At 55.9% G+C, this 18,783-nt stretch overlaps 1 protein-coding gene across 1 annotated transcript in view; it reads right to left on the bottom strand.

Moving 5' to 3' along the window:
• Positions 1-1,899: 1,899 nt before the first annotated feature.
• SDC3 (syndecan 3) overlaps positions 1,900-18,783 on the bottom strand; it is a gene marked incomplete at its 5' end in the record, with an annotated part of 44,793 nt that continues 27,909 nt past the window's right edge. The window contains 4 exons of the mRNA XM_050326091.1: positions 1,900-7,840; positions 8,797-9,067; positions 10,631-11,250; positions 11,671-11,788. Of these exons, the coding sequence (XP_050182048.1) occupies positions 7,674-7,840; positions 8,797-9,067; positions 10,631-11,250; positions 11,671-11,788 (1,176 nt within the window). The remainder of the gene's footprint in view (positions 7,841-8,796; positions 9,068-10,630; positions 11,251-11,670; positions 11,789-18,783) is intronic.

Here is an 18,783-nt window from a genome sequence, read left to right as displayed (position 1 = left end):
CCAGGAGGGGGTTTAGTGCCTCTGGCCCCTTCCTTTGCAAGGTGAAATCTCAATCACAGCGTTATTTTCAGACCCTTTGCTGGCGTCACAGCGATTTATAAAGGGTGACTCACAGGGACCCCCCTTTTGCTGAGTGAAAATGGACCATTTTGGGGGTGTCCTACCAAACCCTGGGGCTCTGCAACGCTGCTGTGGGAAGGGAAAATTCCTGTAAGGGCCATGGGGGGGAAAAATAGGCAAGAAATGGGGATGGGGATATAATTCGAGGCTGTTTGAAGCCTCCAGCCTGAATACCAACACCTCAGGCAGGCAGTTACTCACTGCTCTGCAGGGCCTGCAGCAGCTGCCAAGTGTGGGGGTTGTTTGACCACCAGCACAGTGGAGTCATTATTGGGACAGGCCTGGAAAACCTGGATGGGTGGCCCTGGAAAAGCTGAGGCACCTCTGTGGGCAGTGAGAGCTGCTGTGGGGAGCGGGGCTGGGGGACAGAGGGCTTGGGGGGGAAATTGGGATCTACCCAGCTCTGATGGTTGGGGTAAAAAGGGAGTGATTTGGGGCTCTAAATGCTGTGAGGGAAGGATGGGGTTTGCCCACTGGATCAGTCCCCAACCTTGCTAAAGGCTGAGGTTTGGGTTTTCCAGAGCAGCAGTTTGTGGATGAAGCACCAAAGCAGGTCCAGGCTGGCCATAAAAACCAGCAGGGCTTCAAAACACACTCCCCAAACCCAGGCAAAGGGAATTGTGCCCTGGCATTCCTGACAGGAGAGCAACACCACTGGGGCTGGGGGCAGGTTTGGTGGCACATGGAGCACTTCCAGTTCATGGGGATACTGCTGGGAGCCTCCTGGGGCACAGCACTGGCCCTGGGCTGGGGCTGACTCTGGAAACAGGGTGAGGCCATAAATCTGTGTCTGCTGCTGCAGGGAGGCATCCATGGAGGTCTGGCTGGTTAAATACATCCAGTGTCTCCTGCCAGAGGCCAACAGCATCCCTGCCAAATCTCTCACCACGTTCGCTTCCAGGAATCACTTTGGAGAGGAGCTGTGAGAGCAGGAGCAGGGCCAAGAGTCCAGGCTGCTTCCCCTTCCTGCTTCTCACAGCTGGAACAGCTTCTCCAGCCTGCTGGTGACACTGGTGGGAGGTGGGGACACAGTGGCTCAGCCAAAATCATCAACTCACAGAATGGTTTTTGGGCTGGAAGGGATTTTAAAACTCATCTATTCCCAACCCTCTGCCATGGGCAGGGACACCTCCCACCATCCCAGGTTGCTCCAACCTGGCCTTGGACACTCCCAGGGATCCAGGGGCAGCCACAGCTTCTCTGCCCAACCTGTGCCAGGGCCCAGGAATTCCTTCCCAATATCCCATCTCTCCCTGCCCTCTGGCAGTGGGAAGCCATTCCCTGTGTCCTGTCCCTCCATCCCTTGTCCCCAGTCCCTCTCCAGCTCTCCTGGAGCCCCTTTAGGCCCTGCAAGGGGCTCTCAGGTGTCCCTGGAGCCTTCTCTTCTCCAGGGGAACCCCCCCAGCTCTCCCAGCCTGGCTCCAGACCAGAGGGGCTCCAGCCCTGGAGCATCTCCAGGTTCTCCTCTGGACTCTCTGCAGCAGCTCCAGGTCCTTGTGCTGCTGTTCCCAGGGCTGGGGCAGCTCTGCAGGGGGGGTTTCACCTGAGGGGGCAGAATTTCCAGTCCAACCCCTGCCCAGGACTCCCCTGCAGCTGCCATGGAGATCATTAATTCACCAAAATTAACACCAAAGACCACCATCCCTCTCCCCCTCTCCCTTCCCCACCATCCCTCTCCTGATGGTACCAAGACCTGTGGAAAAGGGAGACCTTCTCCCTGTAAAAACTCCACAGAACCTCCAGGATAATAGGCAGAAAAAAAAAAAAAGCCCTGGGACAGACAATGTTTAAATGACTTTATTTTTGTTTTTTCCTCCTTTTATAAATGGGCACAGCACAGAAATAATTAAAAAAAATAGACAGTACCATTACAGTGCTAGATCCATTGGCAAAGATTATTTTTTTTATAGTCTTTTTTTTTTCCATTATTTTTAAAGTTTTGGCCATTGAGTAAGAACAAAAAACAATTAACAAACATTTTATTTTGTTTTTAATTTTTTAAACAGACACTATGAAGCGATTTAGGTACTAAACTCTAGAAGAGTTATGTACATACAAAAAAAAGTTCTGTTTAAGATATGTTTCCTATTAAAAATATTTACATGCATTTTTTTTCCCCCCTCCCATATTCCTTGAAAGGTACAACACTTGGAGTGTTCAAGATTGGTTTTTTTTTGTTCTCCTGTTGGGATTGTAAATCAGCTCCAAAGAAAGAGTGAAGTGGGGTCACATGTTGGGCTTTCCTTTGAATCCCTGAAATCTTCTGGAAAGGGATATAATTTTTTTCCTTTTTTGGGGGGGGATGTAATATCAATGGATTTTTTTTTTGTCCTTTTTTTTTTTTTTTTTAATCTTTTTAATTTATACAAGAACATTTCATGTTTTATTTACAGAGGAATCGATGGGTGGTGGTTCATCCTGGAGATGTTGTGGGTTTAGTGAGGGAGAAGCAGGTGATTTTTAAAAAGTAGTTCCATCAAACTGCACTGGATTTTTTTGTTTGTTTGTTTGTTTGTTTTTTTCTCAAGTCAGCAGTTCTTGTCTGGTTTGATTGTCAGCTGTGCTGGGGTGACTTCGACCAGGGGGGGACCCACAACAGGGGTAACTTAAACCCAGAAAAGTCACTGGTTACCCTTGAGGTCTTTGGAGATGCTGCAGATGAACCGTTGGGAATGTTGGGGTGGAAAAAAATAACTGGGGCATCACGTGGGTGGGTTTTTTACACCACCCCCGAAAAAATCAACATAACTGGGGGGGAAAACAACAACAAACAAAAAAAAAATAAACCTCAAAACGAAAACCAACCAAAGTTTGTACACTCCAGACTGAGACTCCTCCAGAGCCGGGGTGTGGAATGGCCATGGAGCTGCAGGCACGAGGGTTGTGGGACACACCGGAGCATCCCGGCATCTCCTCCAGCTCCAGCAGTCCAAAGGCTCCTTATCCCCCACCCTGGAACGCCCAGGCCCAGAGTGGAGGTGACCAGGATCAGGCTGGTTGCTGTGACGGGGGAGGAAGGAGCAGCAAGGAATTCCCAGGGAATCCTGCATCCCATGGGATGGGGCACGAGGGCTGCAGAGCTGCTCTGAACACCACTCCTCCTCCTCCTCCTCCTTTTCCTTCTCCTCCTCCTCCTCTCCCTTTTCCTCCTCCTCCTCCTTCTCCTCCTTCTCCTCTCCCTTTTCCTCCTCCTCCTCCTCCTCAGGTGCAGAGTTGACCCTGAACCTGCTCATGTGCCCGTGCCTTGCACGCACACGTATATACATATATACATATCTATTAATTACATACACATATATATACATACAGACACGCACCACACACCCCCTCCCCCGCTCCCAAAAGGCCCCCCAGAAGCTGCCAAGGATCCCAGGGAGATATCCCAAGAAACCTTTGGGAGCTATCCCAAATCGACCTTCCAGTGCTGCAAACTCGGGTGTCGCTTTAGAGCCTCGCGGAAAAGCTTCGAGCACACCCCCCCCACCCTCCAAAAAAAAGGGAGGGAAAAGTGAATTTAAAAAATCCAGTCTTTGTTTTTTAAGATGGTTTTGTTCTCCTTAAAGCTGGTGACTCGTGGCAGGGGTTGGAGAGGAGGGGTCTGGGGAGCCAGAGACAAGGCTTGTGTGTGTAGCAGAGGAGCTCCCAAGCAGGGATTGTTGGCCAAAATAAGGAGAGAATGGGGTGTTTTGAGGCAAACCAGCACACCAGGGCAGCCACCCAGCCCAGAGCCACCACCTTCCCTGCAGCAGGATCCCCTAAGCTTGTTTTTGTCCTGCTGCTCGTTTTTGAAAAGGTTCAAAATCAAAGAGATTTTGGGAGGAAGGACACGCTTCAGTCCCAGCCCTGCAAATCCCATCCAGGGCTTGGTCCTGCTGCTCACTGGGGCCCCTCCATCCCCTGCCCTTCCCATCCTCCCCCTTCCAGCCCTCCTTTGGGCTCTCACACGTGTTTTCTGGCCTTCCCTTCCCTTTGATCTGGCTCCTCCTGCCTCCTCCTTATTTATGTGGCCTGGGAGTGGTTGGATATTTATCATTCTCCTGCTGCACATCAGAGAGTGCCTGAAGGGCAGCACAGCTGGCAGGGGAGCCCCCACCACCTCTGTGACGATTCCAGACCTCCTAAAATCATCCAGCTGGAAAGGCAAGGAGTCCCTCCTTCAGCTCCTGCACATCACACACACACACACACACACACACACAGAAAAGAGATGGAAAAGCCAGTGGAAAATCCTTACTGTGCTCCCACACACGTCCCCAGGGAGCACAGCTGGAAGGACAAGCACAGCTGGGATCACCAGCAGGGATGTGCCCAGGATGGGTCTGTGCACAGAGGGATGATGCCAGCTGGACCTGGCAGGTGTTGGGAGGTGGGGATGTGGGAGGTGCTCAAGCTGAGATTGGGGTTAATTTTCCATGGGGTCCCTTCCAACTCAGAAAACGAACCCCCCTACACCCCCTGGCAGCACCATGCAAGCAGCTTCCACTGGGGTTTTCCCCATCCCAGGTTTTTTCTGGAAGATGACCTTTCCCAAACACACACAGCCCGTGCTCAGCTCTGTCCCACCATCCCCAGGCTCAGGATCAAGCACCTCCAGCAAGACAAGGCTTTTTTTTTTTTCCCTGCCAAGCATCGACTCTGCCAACTAATCCGGTGCCCCCGAGGAGCTGAGGCGACAGGAAGGGCTGGGACATAACTCACAACTCGTAATTTATCACCACAAAGGTGGGCTCTGAGCCCAGAAGATGCTCTCAGAGCTCACATCCCTCTCTGGGCACACAGCAACACAGCCAAGGTGTGGAAGCAGGAGAAGAACAAGGAATTAAGACCTCGATCGCTTCTGATTATCACTTTAATTGCCTTCACCTCTTTTTTTTTTTTTTTGCATGTGCTCATCTCCTGCTTTTAATTACTGCAAAGAAAAGGTCCTGCCCTGGCTCCTCTCCCCCCCTCCCACTTCCACCCTCCCTCACTTTGCGAACTGTGACGGATTTAAGTGCCGGGATTACAACTTTAACACCAGCCGAGAGAGCCGAGGTTAAGCTTGAGCGAATAAAAAAATGGTATTATGGAACTTCAGACTATTAAATAGGAGGGAAAAAAAAAATGGAATGAAGAAGATTAAGGGAAGCAGCTAAGAAAAGCAGCATTAAAAAGATTAAGCTGGGAGTTGTGTTTTTTTTTTTTTTTTTAATGCAAGCTCAAAGGATTAAATCCATGTTTTTTTCTAAAAGATGGTGGGTTTGGGTGGCCTTGATGCCATGCCCAGCTCATTAAATCATGAGGGGGCTTGATTTCTACCACTCCCCGCTGCTGGGACCCCTTGGGTGGACCCAAAAGGACGAAAAATCCCCCCAAACCATCAAATTAATGAGTTGAAACTCCCCTTTGAGCAGGAAAAAGTGGCTTTTGACCCCAGGTTGGCACCAGCCTCTTCAGCTGTGTGGTCCCTCCTTCCCTCCTCATCCTCCACAGCCCAAGGAACGCCCAAGGATGGACCCAAGGAATGGTCACACACACACTCAGCACCGCCTGCCTTCCAGCACCACCATCCAGGGCATCCAACGGGATCATTTCCACACTCCCAAGGACCTAAACCCGTGACGATTTTGAGGCTGGCAGCTCTAAATTGGGCATTTCAAGGGCTGGTCCCTGCCCTGAAGTAAAGCCAGGCTGTCATTTGGGGTCACACCCCAAGGGGTGTGCAGCCCAAACCTCCCATTTTCCCACCCACAGATCCCATCCAACCATCCCATGCAGTGCAATGAAAATTTTACAGGGATTTCATATACATATAACTGTGTATGTATGGGACTGTGTGTGTATGTATATATATATATTTAAAATATGTATTTGGTCTCTCAAATCCCTTCCCTAAAGAAGCTCTGCTGTCTCCACCAGGGCCATAAAAAACCCCATATCCACTAACACCCTCAGGGGACAAAGTGTCCCAGGCCCCATGCAGGTTAATTCACAACACGCAAAAGAGTCAAAAAAACTGATTTTTTTTGCCCCCTTTTCCCCTTTAAACTGCTCTAAGAGCAATTCCAAGGTCTCCACGGGGCACCATCGAGCTCACAACCATCGTGAAAACAAAGCTCCTCGACTGCATCCCAAGCGGTGCTTCAGCTAATTAAAAGCCAGCTCATTGCAGTATCTGACTGACTCCTCCGTGCAGAGCTTGCTCCCAAAAATCCAGCCTTTCTGGAAGGCACAGTTGGGTCTGGATCAGGCCCTGCTGCTCTGCAGCCTCAGAGGGGAAACCAACACCTGGTTGCTGCTGGATTCCAGGGCCGGGGGGGATCAGATTCCATCAGATTCCATCAGGCTCCTGGTGCCCCCTGGGTTCTGCTGGGAATTTAAGGAACACAAACCATCAGTCCTGGGTCTTTCCAAGGATATGCAGCAAGCCAACCTCTCTGCCTCATCTTCCTCACCTTCTGGGTGCCATCAGGGATCCCTCCCTGCCCCCTGAGGGGACAGAGCTGTCACCTCTCCTTGGCATCTCCTTCCTCGTGCTGCGCCTCTCGCCTTTTGTTGTCCGCTCTGGAGGAACCTGGGAGAGGATTGAGCTTCTCCATCTCCATCACTCCACCCCTTTCCAGCTCCCCACCAAGCTCTGCTCCACAACCAGCGCTCCTGCAAGCCGAGTTTTATTGGTCACAGTGAAAGCCCAGCCTAAGCAAAGTCCCTTCTCCACCAAAGCCCTCAGCAGGTTCAGGAGGTCGAAGGTCTCTGGATGTTCAGTGAGGTGGTGGCAGGAGATGCCCCCAGTGCAGCTTCTTGCTGCTCCACAAACTCTCCGAAAAGCTGATCCAAAGAGATCATTCCCAGCCCACTGGCCACGTTTGTATTCATTTCTTATTTTGCCAAGAGCAAGCCCTGGGGCAGCCCAGGTATTCCAGCCCCTTGTGCTTTTTTTTCCCAAGCATTCCAAGCGTTGTCTGGGAGTCGAGTCCTCTCTTCCAAGAGAAGCAAGGGAGCGAGGGAATTCCTGCGAAGCGACCAACCCCGTTCCAAAAGCAAACAACAAAAAAAATAAAAACAAGACAGAGGGAAAGAAAACCTCCCTCCTTTATGAATGGGAAAAAACCAAACCAAAACAAAAATAAAAGCAAGGAAGATAAATCCAAACCAACCCCCTCTGCTCCCCAGGGCTGGGAGAAGGTGTCCGGATCCCAGAGTCTGTTGTGTTGGGATAAGTCCAGTTGACCTCCAGTGGCTGTGGGCAGCCTGACCACCCTGCCCTGCGCTCTGCAGGGCGCTCCTGGGCACGGCTGCCTTGGCACTGGCTCCCTGCCCTGTCCATCCCAGCAGCAGGAAGGCAGGAGGTGCTCGCTCCTGGCTCGCCGATGCTCCGGGCACCCGATGGATAGGTGTTCTCCTTCAGCTGTTGCGGGTTTTGCTTTCTCAAATTCACAGTCTGATCCAAAAAAAAAAACAAAAAAAAAAAGAGAGGGAAAGAGAGAGGGAAAGAGGAGAGACTGGATGAAGTAGAGGAGGAGGATGAGTTTAGGGAGGGGAGGGAGGGAGGGCGAGGCACGCCGGCTCTCCTTCTACGCGTAGAACTCCTCCTGCTTGTCGGGCTTCTGGTAGGTCACGTTGGCTTGTTTGGGCTCCTCCAGGGTGTAACTGCCCTCGTCCTTCTTCTTCATCCGGTAGATGAGCAGCATGACCAGGAAGGCGGCGAAGAGAGCGCCCACCACGCCGCCCACGATCACGGCTGCAACACAGCGAGGGGCACGGCCGTCAGTGCCGCCCTCAGCCCCAGCACAGACCACCTGGGGAGGGGTCATGTGGGACTGCAGCTTGGGTTTGGGCTGCTTTTCTCCTGAAAGCTGGAAGGGAAGGTGGGGAGGGGGGGGCTAAAGGTTCGACAGCTCCCCAGGGAGCGATGCCGAGGGGTGGTGGCACCCCAAGGCTTCTGCTCTCAGCTGCACCTCGGTGGGTGATGCACCAGCACCTGGCAGCCCCTGCACAGGCTGTAACCTCGTGTGAGGAGGGTCTACAACAGGCCCCCAAGGGCTGCTCATTTGGGTTCTACTCTCAGCTGAAGACTCCCAGAGCTTTGGCTGCCTTGGCTGTGCCATCATCTCTGACCCCCAGAGCTTTGGCTGCCCCTCTTTGCCATCCTCTCCAGCTCCCCTCAGCTGCTGGTGGGATACTGACACCTCTGCCCCATCTGTGATGCCCCTCTGGCTGGGACAAGTGGACTTCCCAGGGGCATCTCCCTCCTCCCCTCAATCAATCAGAGGTTTTTACTCAGCAGCACATCAGGGTGTTTTAATCAGGGGGGTTACTCAGCAGCACATCTTTCCACTGACATCCTGAATTTTTCCTGGAAGCCCAGCTCATCAGGAAGGAGCAAGTTGTGCACAGCTCTGTGCTGTCCCAGCAAAATAATGAGGAGTCCTGGGATACTCCAAACTCTCAAGGCAAAGAATAGGGAGCCCTGGGACGCTCTAAACTCTCCTGGAAAAGAACGAGGAGCCCTGGGATGCTCCAGACTCTCCCAGCAAAGAATGAGGTGCCCTGGGATGACCACTTTGGCAGGTGAGTGGTGGGTCATCCCAGGCTCAACCCTACCCCAATACCCTGCCAAAGACCAACCCCTCTCCTGGGGCACGGCCAGCCCAGCTCTGCCCCCCAGGCCCCCCAGCCCAGGCCCCCTGGGCTCACCTATCAACACCTCTTTCCTCTCCAGGATGTTTTTCTGGGGCAGCTGAGCGGCAGAGTTGCCCGAGTCTATCGTGTTGTCGATCAGCCCCGTGTCCGCGTTCCTGCCGGGCCCGGGGCCCGCCGGGGGGGTCACCACGGCCAGCACCTCGTTCCCCAGGTCAGGACGGGTCGTGTCCTCCTCCTCCCGGATCTCAAAGTCCCCGCTGGGGCCGCTGCTCACCGGGACCTCCAGCTCGTTGTCCAGGGCTGTCGTCACCTCCCCTGGCTCCATCTGGGAGAGAGGACAAGGTGGAGCAGGGGACAAGGACCAAAGGGTGGCTCCTGCCTCCAGCAGCTCCGCTGTGTCCAGAGGAAGGACATCCCGCTAGCGAGGACAGGGTGGCCCTCTCAGCAGGGATAACACTGGGGTGTCCCCTCCCTGTGCCGCTGAGTTGGACAACTCCACTGCAGCAGCAACACAGCCTCACTTCTCGGGGCTCACCAAGGGCTGTCCTCATCCCAAGCACATTCAAGATGCACAAACTCTCACCTGTTGCCTGCAGCCTCCCCTAAAGAGGCCTCACAGCCCTCCTTTGGGCTCTCTGTCCCCAGCCCCATGGATGATGACACAGCTCACGGGTGCCTCCTTCCCACACACAAACGGCCCAAGAGTTCCTTCCACAGCAACAGAAGGGTCAGGTGCCACTGCCTGAGCACCAGGGGGTTCCTTCCCTCCCCCTTTTCTCCCTTCCACCCGCTCTGGTGGCTGCAGCCCTGTGCACAGGGCACAGGAAGATCTTTCTCACCCAGGACATGGAGCCAGCCCAGATCCCTGCAGTCCCCAGCCAAGCCCCCTGGCCAGGAGGGGAACCCAGAGAGCAAACATGGGTTGGGCAGATGAGCCACTCCAACTCCTCCATCCCCATTCACTGACTGCCTCCTGCACATCCCCAGGGCCAGATCCCTGCTGACCTTCCCCCTTGTCCCTGCTGAGCTGGACCACACTGAGCATCCCCGAGCCAAACCTCCCCGGGATCCCTCCTCGGTGGGGAAAGCACGGCCCCTCTCACGGCTGCCTCGGCACAGATCGGGATGAGCAGAGCAGGGGGTGGGGGAGTGAGAGCCCTCTCCATGTCCTGTCCCCCCCCGGGGCCAGCACACGGCTCAGTGCTTCCCACAAGCAGCCGGTTTGTGTGACAGAGATTAATTGAAGGTCAGCGAGAGCCCAGAGCGCTCCCCGCTCGTGTTTGTGCGCAGAAAAGAGCGACTAGTTTAGACAAATCACTCCACCTTTCAGTCAAAGCGTTTGCAAAGGGCCCCCGAGGGGCTCTGAATGCGAGACGGATCAGTGGATTAAATCCCCGGCTCCGGACACCCGACGGGCAGGAAATGCACCATCAGGCCGTAATTGAGGAGCGTTTGGGAGGAGCCGTTCGGGCCTCCCACTGACAGGCTGCGAGTTGGGGAACAACGGTGCGATGAGCCCCGGACACCACCAAACAAACCCCCGGGAAAGATGCTCTGCCCCCGTGGGATGTGGTGCCTCCAGCCCTGCACCCCTCCTGCTCTGCAGCACCCAGGCAAGGCAGCACTGGGGTCACCAGGACACGTCTCACACCCCTGGGTGCCCCCCATCATCATGCCCTGCCCATGCTAAACCCCCCACCCTTTAATTGCCCCCCCCAGACCCCGAGTGTTCCACTCTCTGCAGAGCTGGAAGAGCCCAACCTGGCCTGACCTCCCTCTGAGCGACTGGCCCAAGACAACTCCACCCCAAAGGCTTCCCATCACCCTCTCCTGGCTCCACACGTGGCCCAGGAGCCCCTCAGCAGGTGAGAAGGGTCCTGCCTCCTACCTGGAGGGGTTCTGTGGGCGGCAGCGTGGCCAGAGCGGGTGGCAAGGCAGTGCTTTTTTCTGTGAGCTCTGCAGTCCTGGAGCTGGTGGGTCTGGGCAGGGACCTGGGCCTGGCCGTGCCGGTGGGGACGAGGCGTGACGTGGCCACCTCCGTGGGGGTGCTGGTCTCGGGGGCGGCCGTGGTGGGAGTCTCCAGGGTGGTGGCCCGGGTGGTGGCTGCCTTGGTGGCCAAGGGGGGCAGGAACCTCCTGATGGTGGTGGGCTTGGCCGTGGCCACGGTGGTGCTGGTGGTGCTGGTGGTGGCCTCGGTGGTGCTCGTGGTGGGCGCCGTGGTGGTCGCCGTGGTGGTCGGGGGGGTGCTGGGAGCGGTGCTGGTGGTGGTGGTGGTGGTGGTGGTGGTGGCTTTCCAGCTGGGCATCACTGGGGTGTCTGTGGTCCTGGGGATGTAGAGGACGCTCGTGGTCTGCCCGGGGGTGGTGCCCTGGGTGGGGGACGGCTCGAAGGGGGTGGCCACGGGCTGCACGGCGGTGACGGGCAGCGCGGCCGCCGTGGTGGGCAGCGGCACGGACGTGTCCGTGGGGAGGCTCATGGCTGTCTCCAGCCCCAGCTCCTGCTCAAAGTCTGAAATGGGGAGAAGAGAGAAAAGTGAAGCCACTGCTGCTCCAGAATTTCCCAGGGCTGACCTGTTCCTGGCCGCCTCATCCCCAAAAAACACAGCATAGAGTGGTTCCAGGCTCAGCTAAACCAAATTCCCCAGTGGTGGTCAGAGCCCCTCTCTGGGGTCTGGGAAAGCTCTACAACACGTGCTCCTGTCATAGAGCTCCTGCTGAAGGGCTGATCCTGCCCAGCAGAGCCAGAGACCAAAGCCACAGAATCCCAGGATCAGCCAGGTTGGAACAGAGCTCTGGGATCATCGAGTCCAACCTGGGACCCAACCCAGATGAAGGGCAATCCCCTCCCTCACATCCCACAGCGAGAACCTCTCCAGTCCCACCAGCCCCACAGCCAGGGACCCTTCCCAGGAGCCCCACAGGTACTCACAGCCCGAGCCTGAGCCGGAGTAGACGTCATCCAGCTCATCATCCCCAAAGGGATCATCGTCCCCAGAGCCCTCCAGGTCCACGGGCCTCTCGTAGTTCTCATTGCGCCAGCGCTGAGCCTGTGGTCAAGGGGGAGAGACAGTGAGCAGCTCCAGCCCCACCAGAGCAGGGCCAGTGACACCAAATCAAGCCCAGTGACACCCCAGATACAGCCCCAGCCCCTCCAAAACCAGCGCCAGTGACACCTTGTGGGAAAAGGCACAGGTTAAATGCACCAGGGAAAAGCAAGACCTAGGGAGCAGGAGCACAGACAAACTCCAGAATCGTTGTTTCCCCCCAAAAAACAACTCCCAGCAGACATTTTGTGGCGAGCCCACACCGATGACATTTCCCATAGGAAAAAAAAAAAAAAAGTCCCTTTGGAAAAGTGAGGCAAAAACCCCCCAGGAACTGCTTTTGGAAACTGCCAGTAAAACGAGCACTTTGGTCCCCCAGCTGGCTGTTGTTTTAGTTCTCGGTGATTTTCAGGCGTCCTGGCTCTGGCGTGACAGCAGCGCACCATCATCAGCTGCCACAGCTTGGAAAAAAACTCTGGATGTGAAACAATATCAGACTTCAAATACCCGCCTGCTTCGCAGCGCCGCTAAAACACGGCGAGCCCTCGCTAGCAGGGCTCTTAAACATCTTGTTTTGCAGATCAAAGTGTCTCCTGTTTGTGTTGCAAGGAAACGGTTTGACACTTCGTTACAAGCCAAACAAGGAGGCTTTGATCTGCGAGATCGCATCAGATGTTTCGAGATGTAACGAGCCAGGTTAGCGCTTCAGTTTAAAATGAGGGGGTTGAAGGGTCCCCCTTTCGCCTTTTAGAGCGTTTTACCTCCTAAAAAAAAAAACAGCTCGGAGTGTCTTTATTTTCATTCCAGGTTGGAACAAAAACGGGGGTTTTGAAAAGTCAGGAGGTCTCATAACATGGAAATTTAGGACATCACTCTGTGTTTTGTTCCCACATCCCTTCTCCTGAAGCTCGTCAGACAAGCACGGGAGGGAGGTGGCAGGACAACCCCAGGGGCTGTGGGCTGATCTCACGGTGCCCAAGGAGGTGTCTGCCGGCCAAACCCTGCCCAGAGGGTCCTGCAGAGGTGCCCCCACTCAGGGTGACAGCATGAGAACTTTCCTGGGGACATAAATCTCTCGGGAAGGTCACGGGGAGTTGGGCTTTTAAGTGCCTGCTTCTCCTGGAAGTGCTGCTGAGCTTTTCCTGGCTGGATCTCTTCCAGCTCTCTCCTGTCTCTGCATCCCCCTGGTTGTGTCCTGGCAGTCTCCAACACACCACAGCCTTTCCAGAGCGCTGGGAAATTCAGTCTTTGCCCCCAGAGATGAGGCACCATCCTGGAGTTTCAAATACTGAGGAAGTTTGTTACCCACCAGAATTAATCCCCAGGGAAGTGGGAATTGCACAGCCCCTGAGTCCAAGAGGCCAAACCTCACTCAGTTTTGAGGGTTACTGGGGGAGCACCACCCAAAGGAGCCCATAAATATCAGTCAGGCCACCAGAACTGGTGGGGAAGATGCAAGGGAAAAAAAAAAAAAGTCAAGGATTGAGGGGCAGGAAGAAGAAACATTTGGAGTTGCTCTTATTTGCTTTTAGATGTTTTTACACCAAAAATATTGTGGTTCACCCAGAAATGAGGAGAGCTCAGTGCAAGAGCCCCCCAGACCACCCCTCACCTCCAGAGAGCTCCCCCAGGGCTGGGTTCCCCCTGGGTGACCTCAAAGCCCTTCTGTAATGGGAGCCACCTGGATCCATCAGGCCTCTTCCTCCCTTTAATTGGGACCAGATGGGGCAGTTCCAGCCATCAGCTCCCCATGCTGGGACCAGGAAATGAGAGTGGAAGCACCAGCATGTCACAGCAGCTCCCACCCACCTCCTCATCCACCCATCCCACATCCATCCATCCATCCATCCATCCATCCACATCTATCGTTCCATCCATCCACCTATCCATTCATCCTTCCTTTCATCCATCCTTCCACCCACCTATTCATCCATCCATCCCCCATTTATCCATCAATCCATCCCCTTTTCCATCCACCCTTCCCTCCATCCCCCATCCATCCCTCCATCCATCCATGCATCCAGTGCCTGTCCTGGATGTGCTTTCCCAGGGAGCAGAGCCTGGAGCGATGCCACGAGGGCCAATGTTCAGATGGCTCTGAGAACTGTCCAGCCCCAAATCCAGCAGTGAACCTTCCCACGAGGATAACACCCACGGATCCTCTGCTCCCACCCACAGCCTGTTTGGAGCTGGGAGCCTTCCCCTCTGGCTGTGCCTGCTCCCAGATCCACACCGTGCCGACAGGCAGGGAGCAGGATCTGTGCCCCAGCCCCGCAGGGATCCACCCACAGCAGCAGGAGCAGCTTCGCAGCAATAAAACACCTCCCAGGGCCACAACAACTCCCCCCACGTCCCCTCACAGCCAAGCCTGCAGGAGGGCAGAGCTCTTCTCAGCCAGGGCTGGCCTATGTGGATTCCAGAGGCTTGGAAGTTTCCACCGAGGAGGGGAGGTGGCACAGGGCCAGCCCCGGCTGCTGCCTGGCCAGCTCAGTGCATGTAACACCGGCGACCAGGCACCACGCCGCGATATTCATGGAGCTGCAGCATTCCTGCTGCTCGGGGGAGGGGAAATGTGGGATGGCAGAGCTTCTGTGGGATGGCAGAGCTTCCCTGCTCTTGCTTGTCCCCAAATCCCCGAGGCTGCTCCTCAGCCACTCCTGTGTCCTGGGGAGAAGGTGGATACAAACCCACGGCGAGCAGTTACGGGTGCTGAGCAACCCTTTGCTCCTCCCAGCATCCTTCATCCCAGGATTTCATCCTCCAGGAGCAGGCACGGGGTGGGGGGGAACCCCAAATGCAGCAAGCACAGCCCCAGCCAAGCTTCACAAAGACTGGGTTTGTTCCCGGTGCAGACGGGGCTGTTGGGACACGGTTGATCCCAAAGAAGCTCCCGTGTCGCTCCCTCCCGAGGTGCTGGGGTGGCTCTGCCCCCAGCCAGGCTGCCCCAGCCCGGACGGTGTCGGGTCAGGCTCGTGCGATAAATCCTGGGAGCGATCGGTGTTTATTTGGATTTACCGCCCATGGATCGTTAAGGCTCCCCGAGCCGGTCGCGGTCCCTTTTCCCTCCCCCCGGCAATGAGGAGCTGCTCCCCCTCGCCTGGCTGCGATGAAGGGGAAGGGAACGGCGAGTTCGCCGGCCGGGAAATCACAAATCACTCAGGACGGCAGCTCCCACCTCCCGACCTGGGGCCGCCTCCCCATCCATTACAGCTTCCCCTGCCCACCCCGCACATCCCCCATCGCAGCAAAGCCGCAGCTGCCTGGATCCGTCCCAAAAGAGAAACTTCATCCAGACTTTATCCCTGACCCAGCAGGTCCGAGCAAAGCCGGAGGGAGCCCCGGGTGTGCTGGATCCATCCCCCTGCAGCCCCCAGTCCTCTGGGATGGTGTCTGGGATTGTCCTGCAGGAGGGATGGAGCCGCTGCCCCGGTGAGCGTTGCAGGACCCAAGGGAAGGTTTTCCAGGACATTTTACGGATTTTATGCCTGTCTGGGGCTGGGGCTCACAAAGCCACATCCACATCTGGCTCAGCCTCCTCCCACGTCTGGGACGAGGGACACACTCCAGCACTCCGGGTCCTTCCGAGCAGCCTCTCCGGGTGTCCAAAACTGAGCCAGGCTGGTGAAGAATCCTCGGGGGCAGCGAGCAAAGCCCAGAGTGATCCCCACCCCCTGCCCTGCCGGCCCCGGGATGCCGAGGGCCGTTTATTAGCCAGCTCTGAGCCAAGGGCCGGCAGCTCCATCCCCGCAATTACAACTTCCCAGCTAATGGCTTTTGGCAGGGGTTCTCTAACCAGCTCAGCGCTGCCTCCCCCGCCCGGCTTCATTAGGGAAATTAAACCAGGGCTCGAGGCAAAGCCGCTGGAGGCACCGCGATGACAACGGGCTGGGCTGGTGTGGGGGGGTTTGCATCACTTTTGGGGATGTCCGAGTCCGTGGGAGGTGAAAAGGTTGTTTAAATGTGCCCTGCGAGGTGCTGGCTCTGCACCAGGACTGTCCTGCAGACAGGGAACTGCTCCTCTCATGTCCCTGCGCCCCACGAGCCACCGCTGCTGTGCCACGGGGGGACAGATGTGGCTCTGGCACCATCCAGACCCCAACCAACTGCCCTGATCCCGCTCCTCCAGCGCCTGGAAAGGTCACGGATCTGCTGCTGTAAAAGCAAGCCTTGATGCACAGCAGACTCCACAGGGCAGGGCCAGAAAGTCACATTTCACTGGATGTTCCTTCAGTGCTCTAAATGACCCAAAATAAACGTCAGACACAAAGGATTTGGATCTCAGCAGTGACGCGGCCACTACAGTGAGCTTGGATAAAAAAACACATCCCCCACTCCACCCCAAAGGACCCTTTTTCAGCCCTGTGCAGGGCTGAGCAGCATCAGCAGGTGATGATGTCCACCCACCACTCACTGTCCCCTTCACCTCTGCTCCCCAGCCTGGCTGGACCGGCCAGGAACAACAGCCAAGGGGCCTCAACAGCCCAAATCACCCCCAAATCCTGCACTAAGAGCCTTGGAAAGCAAGAGAGAGCTCGGAACCTTTGGCTTGGAGCATCAGAGCCAAGCAGGGGGATTAGAGAGGCTTCAGTCCCTCTCCATTGTCCACACACATCTCACCCACCCAGCACAGCGGGTGCCCCTTCCCTCCCTCTTCCCCCCCTTCATCAAGGTGGGTGACATTGTTCTGCAGGTGAAAAAAATGTAAATTTGGGGTAAGGGGTCTCACTCAGCCCCTCCCCCCAAGCAGCTCTCCGTGTACCCCAGGGAATTTGGGAGGAAATGCTGAAGAACACAGGGCACAGGAGGGATCTTCCCACCACCTTCATGGGTGATACAAAGACACTCCTCCAGACCCCTCTGTGTCTACTTTCCTGGGGGGGGCTGGTTTGGGGCTTCCTAAATGTCCTGTTCCCCCTAAACTCCCTGTTCCCCCTAAACTCCCTGCCCTCCCCTTTCTCCAGGCAGGGAGGATGAGGATGTTACATTTTTGAGGGTGTTACATTTCTGAGGGTGTTCCCACTCCTCGGAAGGGCTTTTGCAGACCCCTAAAATTCCCCCAACGTGGAACCCAGAAGGTGCTGCCGCGGCAAAAGCGCCACTGAGCGCAGAGCGTTTCAGCCCGGCAGGGAGGGAAATCAATCCATCTTTCAGCACCGGGAGAGGCTGGGGAACCTCCCTGGGATGCTCCCAGGCCCCTTCAGCCGGTAGCCATCGGCATGGCAACGGTCGCCATGGCAACCACCTCCTCCACGGCGACGCATCCCGATGGAGCGGGGATGGGTGGTGTCCTCCAGCACATCCACCCGAGCCGGGGCTGGGGGCTGCTCCCATCTCAGCTGGCTTCCTGAGGGCTGGAATTAAATAACCTCCTGGGGTGGGATACAGGGTGGGGGGAAGAGAGGGAGATGTTCAAACCCATGGAGCAGCTCCCGAGGGAACGGTTCAGGTGAGGGGGAGAATCCCGAGTGAAGTCTTGGAATGTGCCGTCTGTGGGACTTTGTGGAGGGTGGGAGCATCACCCCCTGTGTCCCATCAGACTGGGAAGGATCTGCCCCAGGCTCTGGGTGTTCCCCAAGCCTGTGGATGGAAGCTCAGGGGTTTTCCCCGAGGGAATCAGAGAGGAAATAAAATCTGGTGGTCCCTGAGGCAGCCACGACACAGGTTTGGCTCCTGCCTGGTGGGGACAAAGAGAGGTGGCCAAGTCCTTTCCCTTGGCACGTGTGGCAGCATCCCCAGAGAGCAGAGATGAGCAATTCCAGAGGGATGAACCCCAGGAAAGCACAGGGACTCCAAGAAACCCACGAACCTCCTCCCTCCAGGTCCAGCATCGCACCCCGAGGGGCCCACGGGCCTCTTCCTGCACCACAAGTGGGGCTGGAGATGAGAAGGCTCCTGCTGGGAGAAGACCTGGCATGGCAGGCTGGGGGTGGAGGGGTTTTATCCCATGATGTGGATCTGTGCCCATCCAGCAGCCTCTGGCACATCTGGGCCACAAGATGGGGCCAAGGCAGGGGAAAGGAGGGGTGTGGAGAGCAGCAGCAGGGACTCAGGGGTGCTCCACACCCCAACAGCTGGGCTGGGAAAGAGGGAAAGGGGGAAAAGGGGATAGAACCAGCTTGAAAGCACCTGGAGAACGGCACAAGGTTGTGCAGGAGAGCACAAGGAGCAGCCTGATGTTCCATCCCACCCCCCAGTGCCAAGCACAGGTTCCTGTCTCTGCCTCCCAACCTTTTCCCATCCTGGTTCCAAACCCACAGAGCAAAGCCAAAAAGTCCCCGAATCTGTTTGGATTCCAACCCAGCTCTGGGAAGCCCCAATCGCTGCTCCCAGAGCAGCCCATGAGCCCTGGGGGCCACAGGGGCACGGGGAGAGGACAAGACAGGCACGGGGCTGGTCCTGCCAGGATGGAGGGATGCCAAAGGGCACCCTGGGCTGTGTCCCTCGAGGATGATGCTGGGTCTGACCACAGTGGAAAGCTTGGAAGGACACAGCCAGGGTCAGCAATCCATCAGGGACCCAAAGCCTCGTTCTCCAGGAAAACACGTTCATACTGAGAACACACCACAGGAAAAATGTGGCTTATTTCAATATTTTCCGTGAGGTATTTTCAATTAATCACCCCTTGAAAGCCCTTTTCTGGTGTTTTACATAGAAAACCGTAATAACTCATCCCAACACGTGACTCAGGGACACTGTAAACAGCTGAAATAATATTAACTCTCGCATGAAGCTGGAATGAAAACATTGATTCTGATCCTTAAAGGACTCCACAATTCTTTTTTTCCCCCACTACAAAACACTGCTGAATTTCCACTCTTCCATCCAAGGCCGGGAGCTAAAAATAGACCCGTTGGAAAGCTGCTCCAGGCAGCAAAGTGGTGTCACCCAGGGAAAACACCTCCATGTCCCACCAATACCACAGGATCCCGGTGGAAATGGGAGGTGGCTGCTCCCACCCCTGGAGATCCCACTCACAGGAGGTGGGATGTGAGCACCAG

The sequence above is a fragment of the Myiozetetes cayanensis genome, unplaced genomic scaffold (genome assembly GCF_022539395.1).
Source record: "Myiozetetes cayanensis isolate MyiCay16 unplaced genomic scaffold, myiCay2020 scf31, whole genome shotgun sequence".
Classification (NCBI taxonomy): Eukaryota; Metazoa; Chordata; class Aves; order Passeriformes; family Tyrannidae; genus Myiozetetes; species Myiozetetes cayanensis.
Note: the sequence above shows the minus strand (reverse complement) of the source record. Positions and strands in the feature narration are given on the sequence as shown.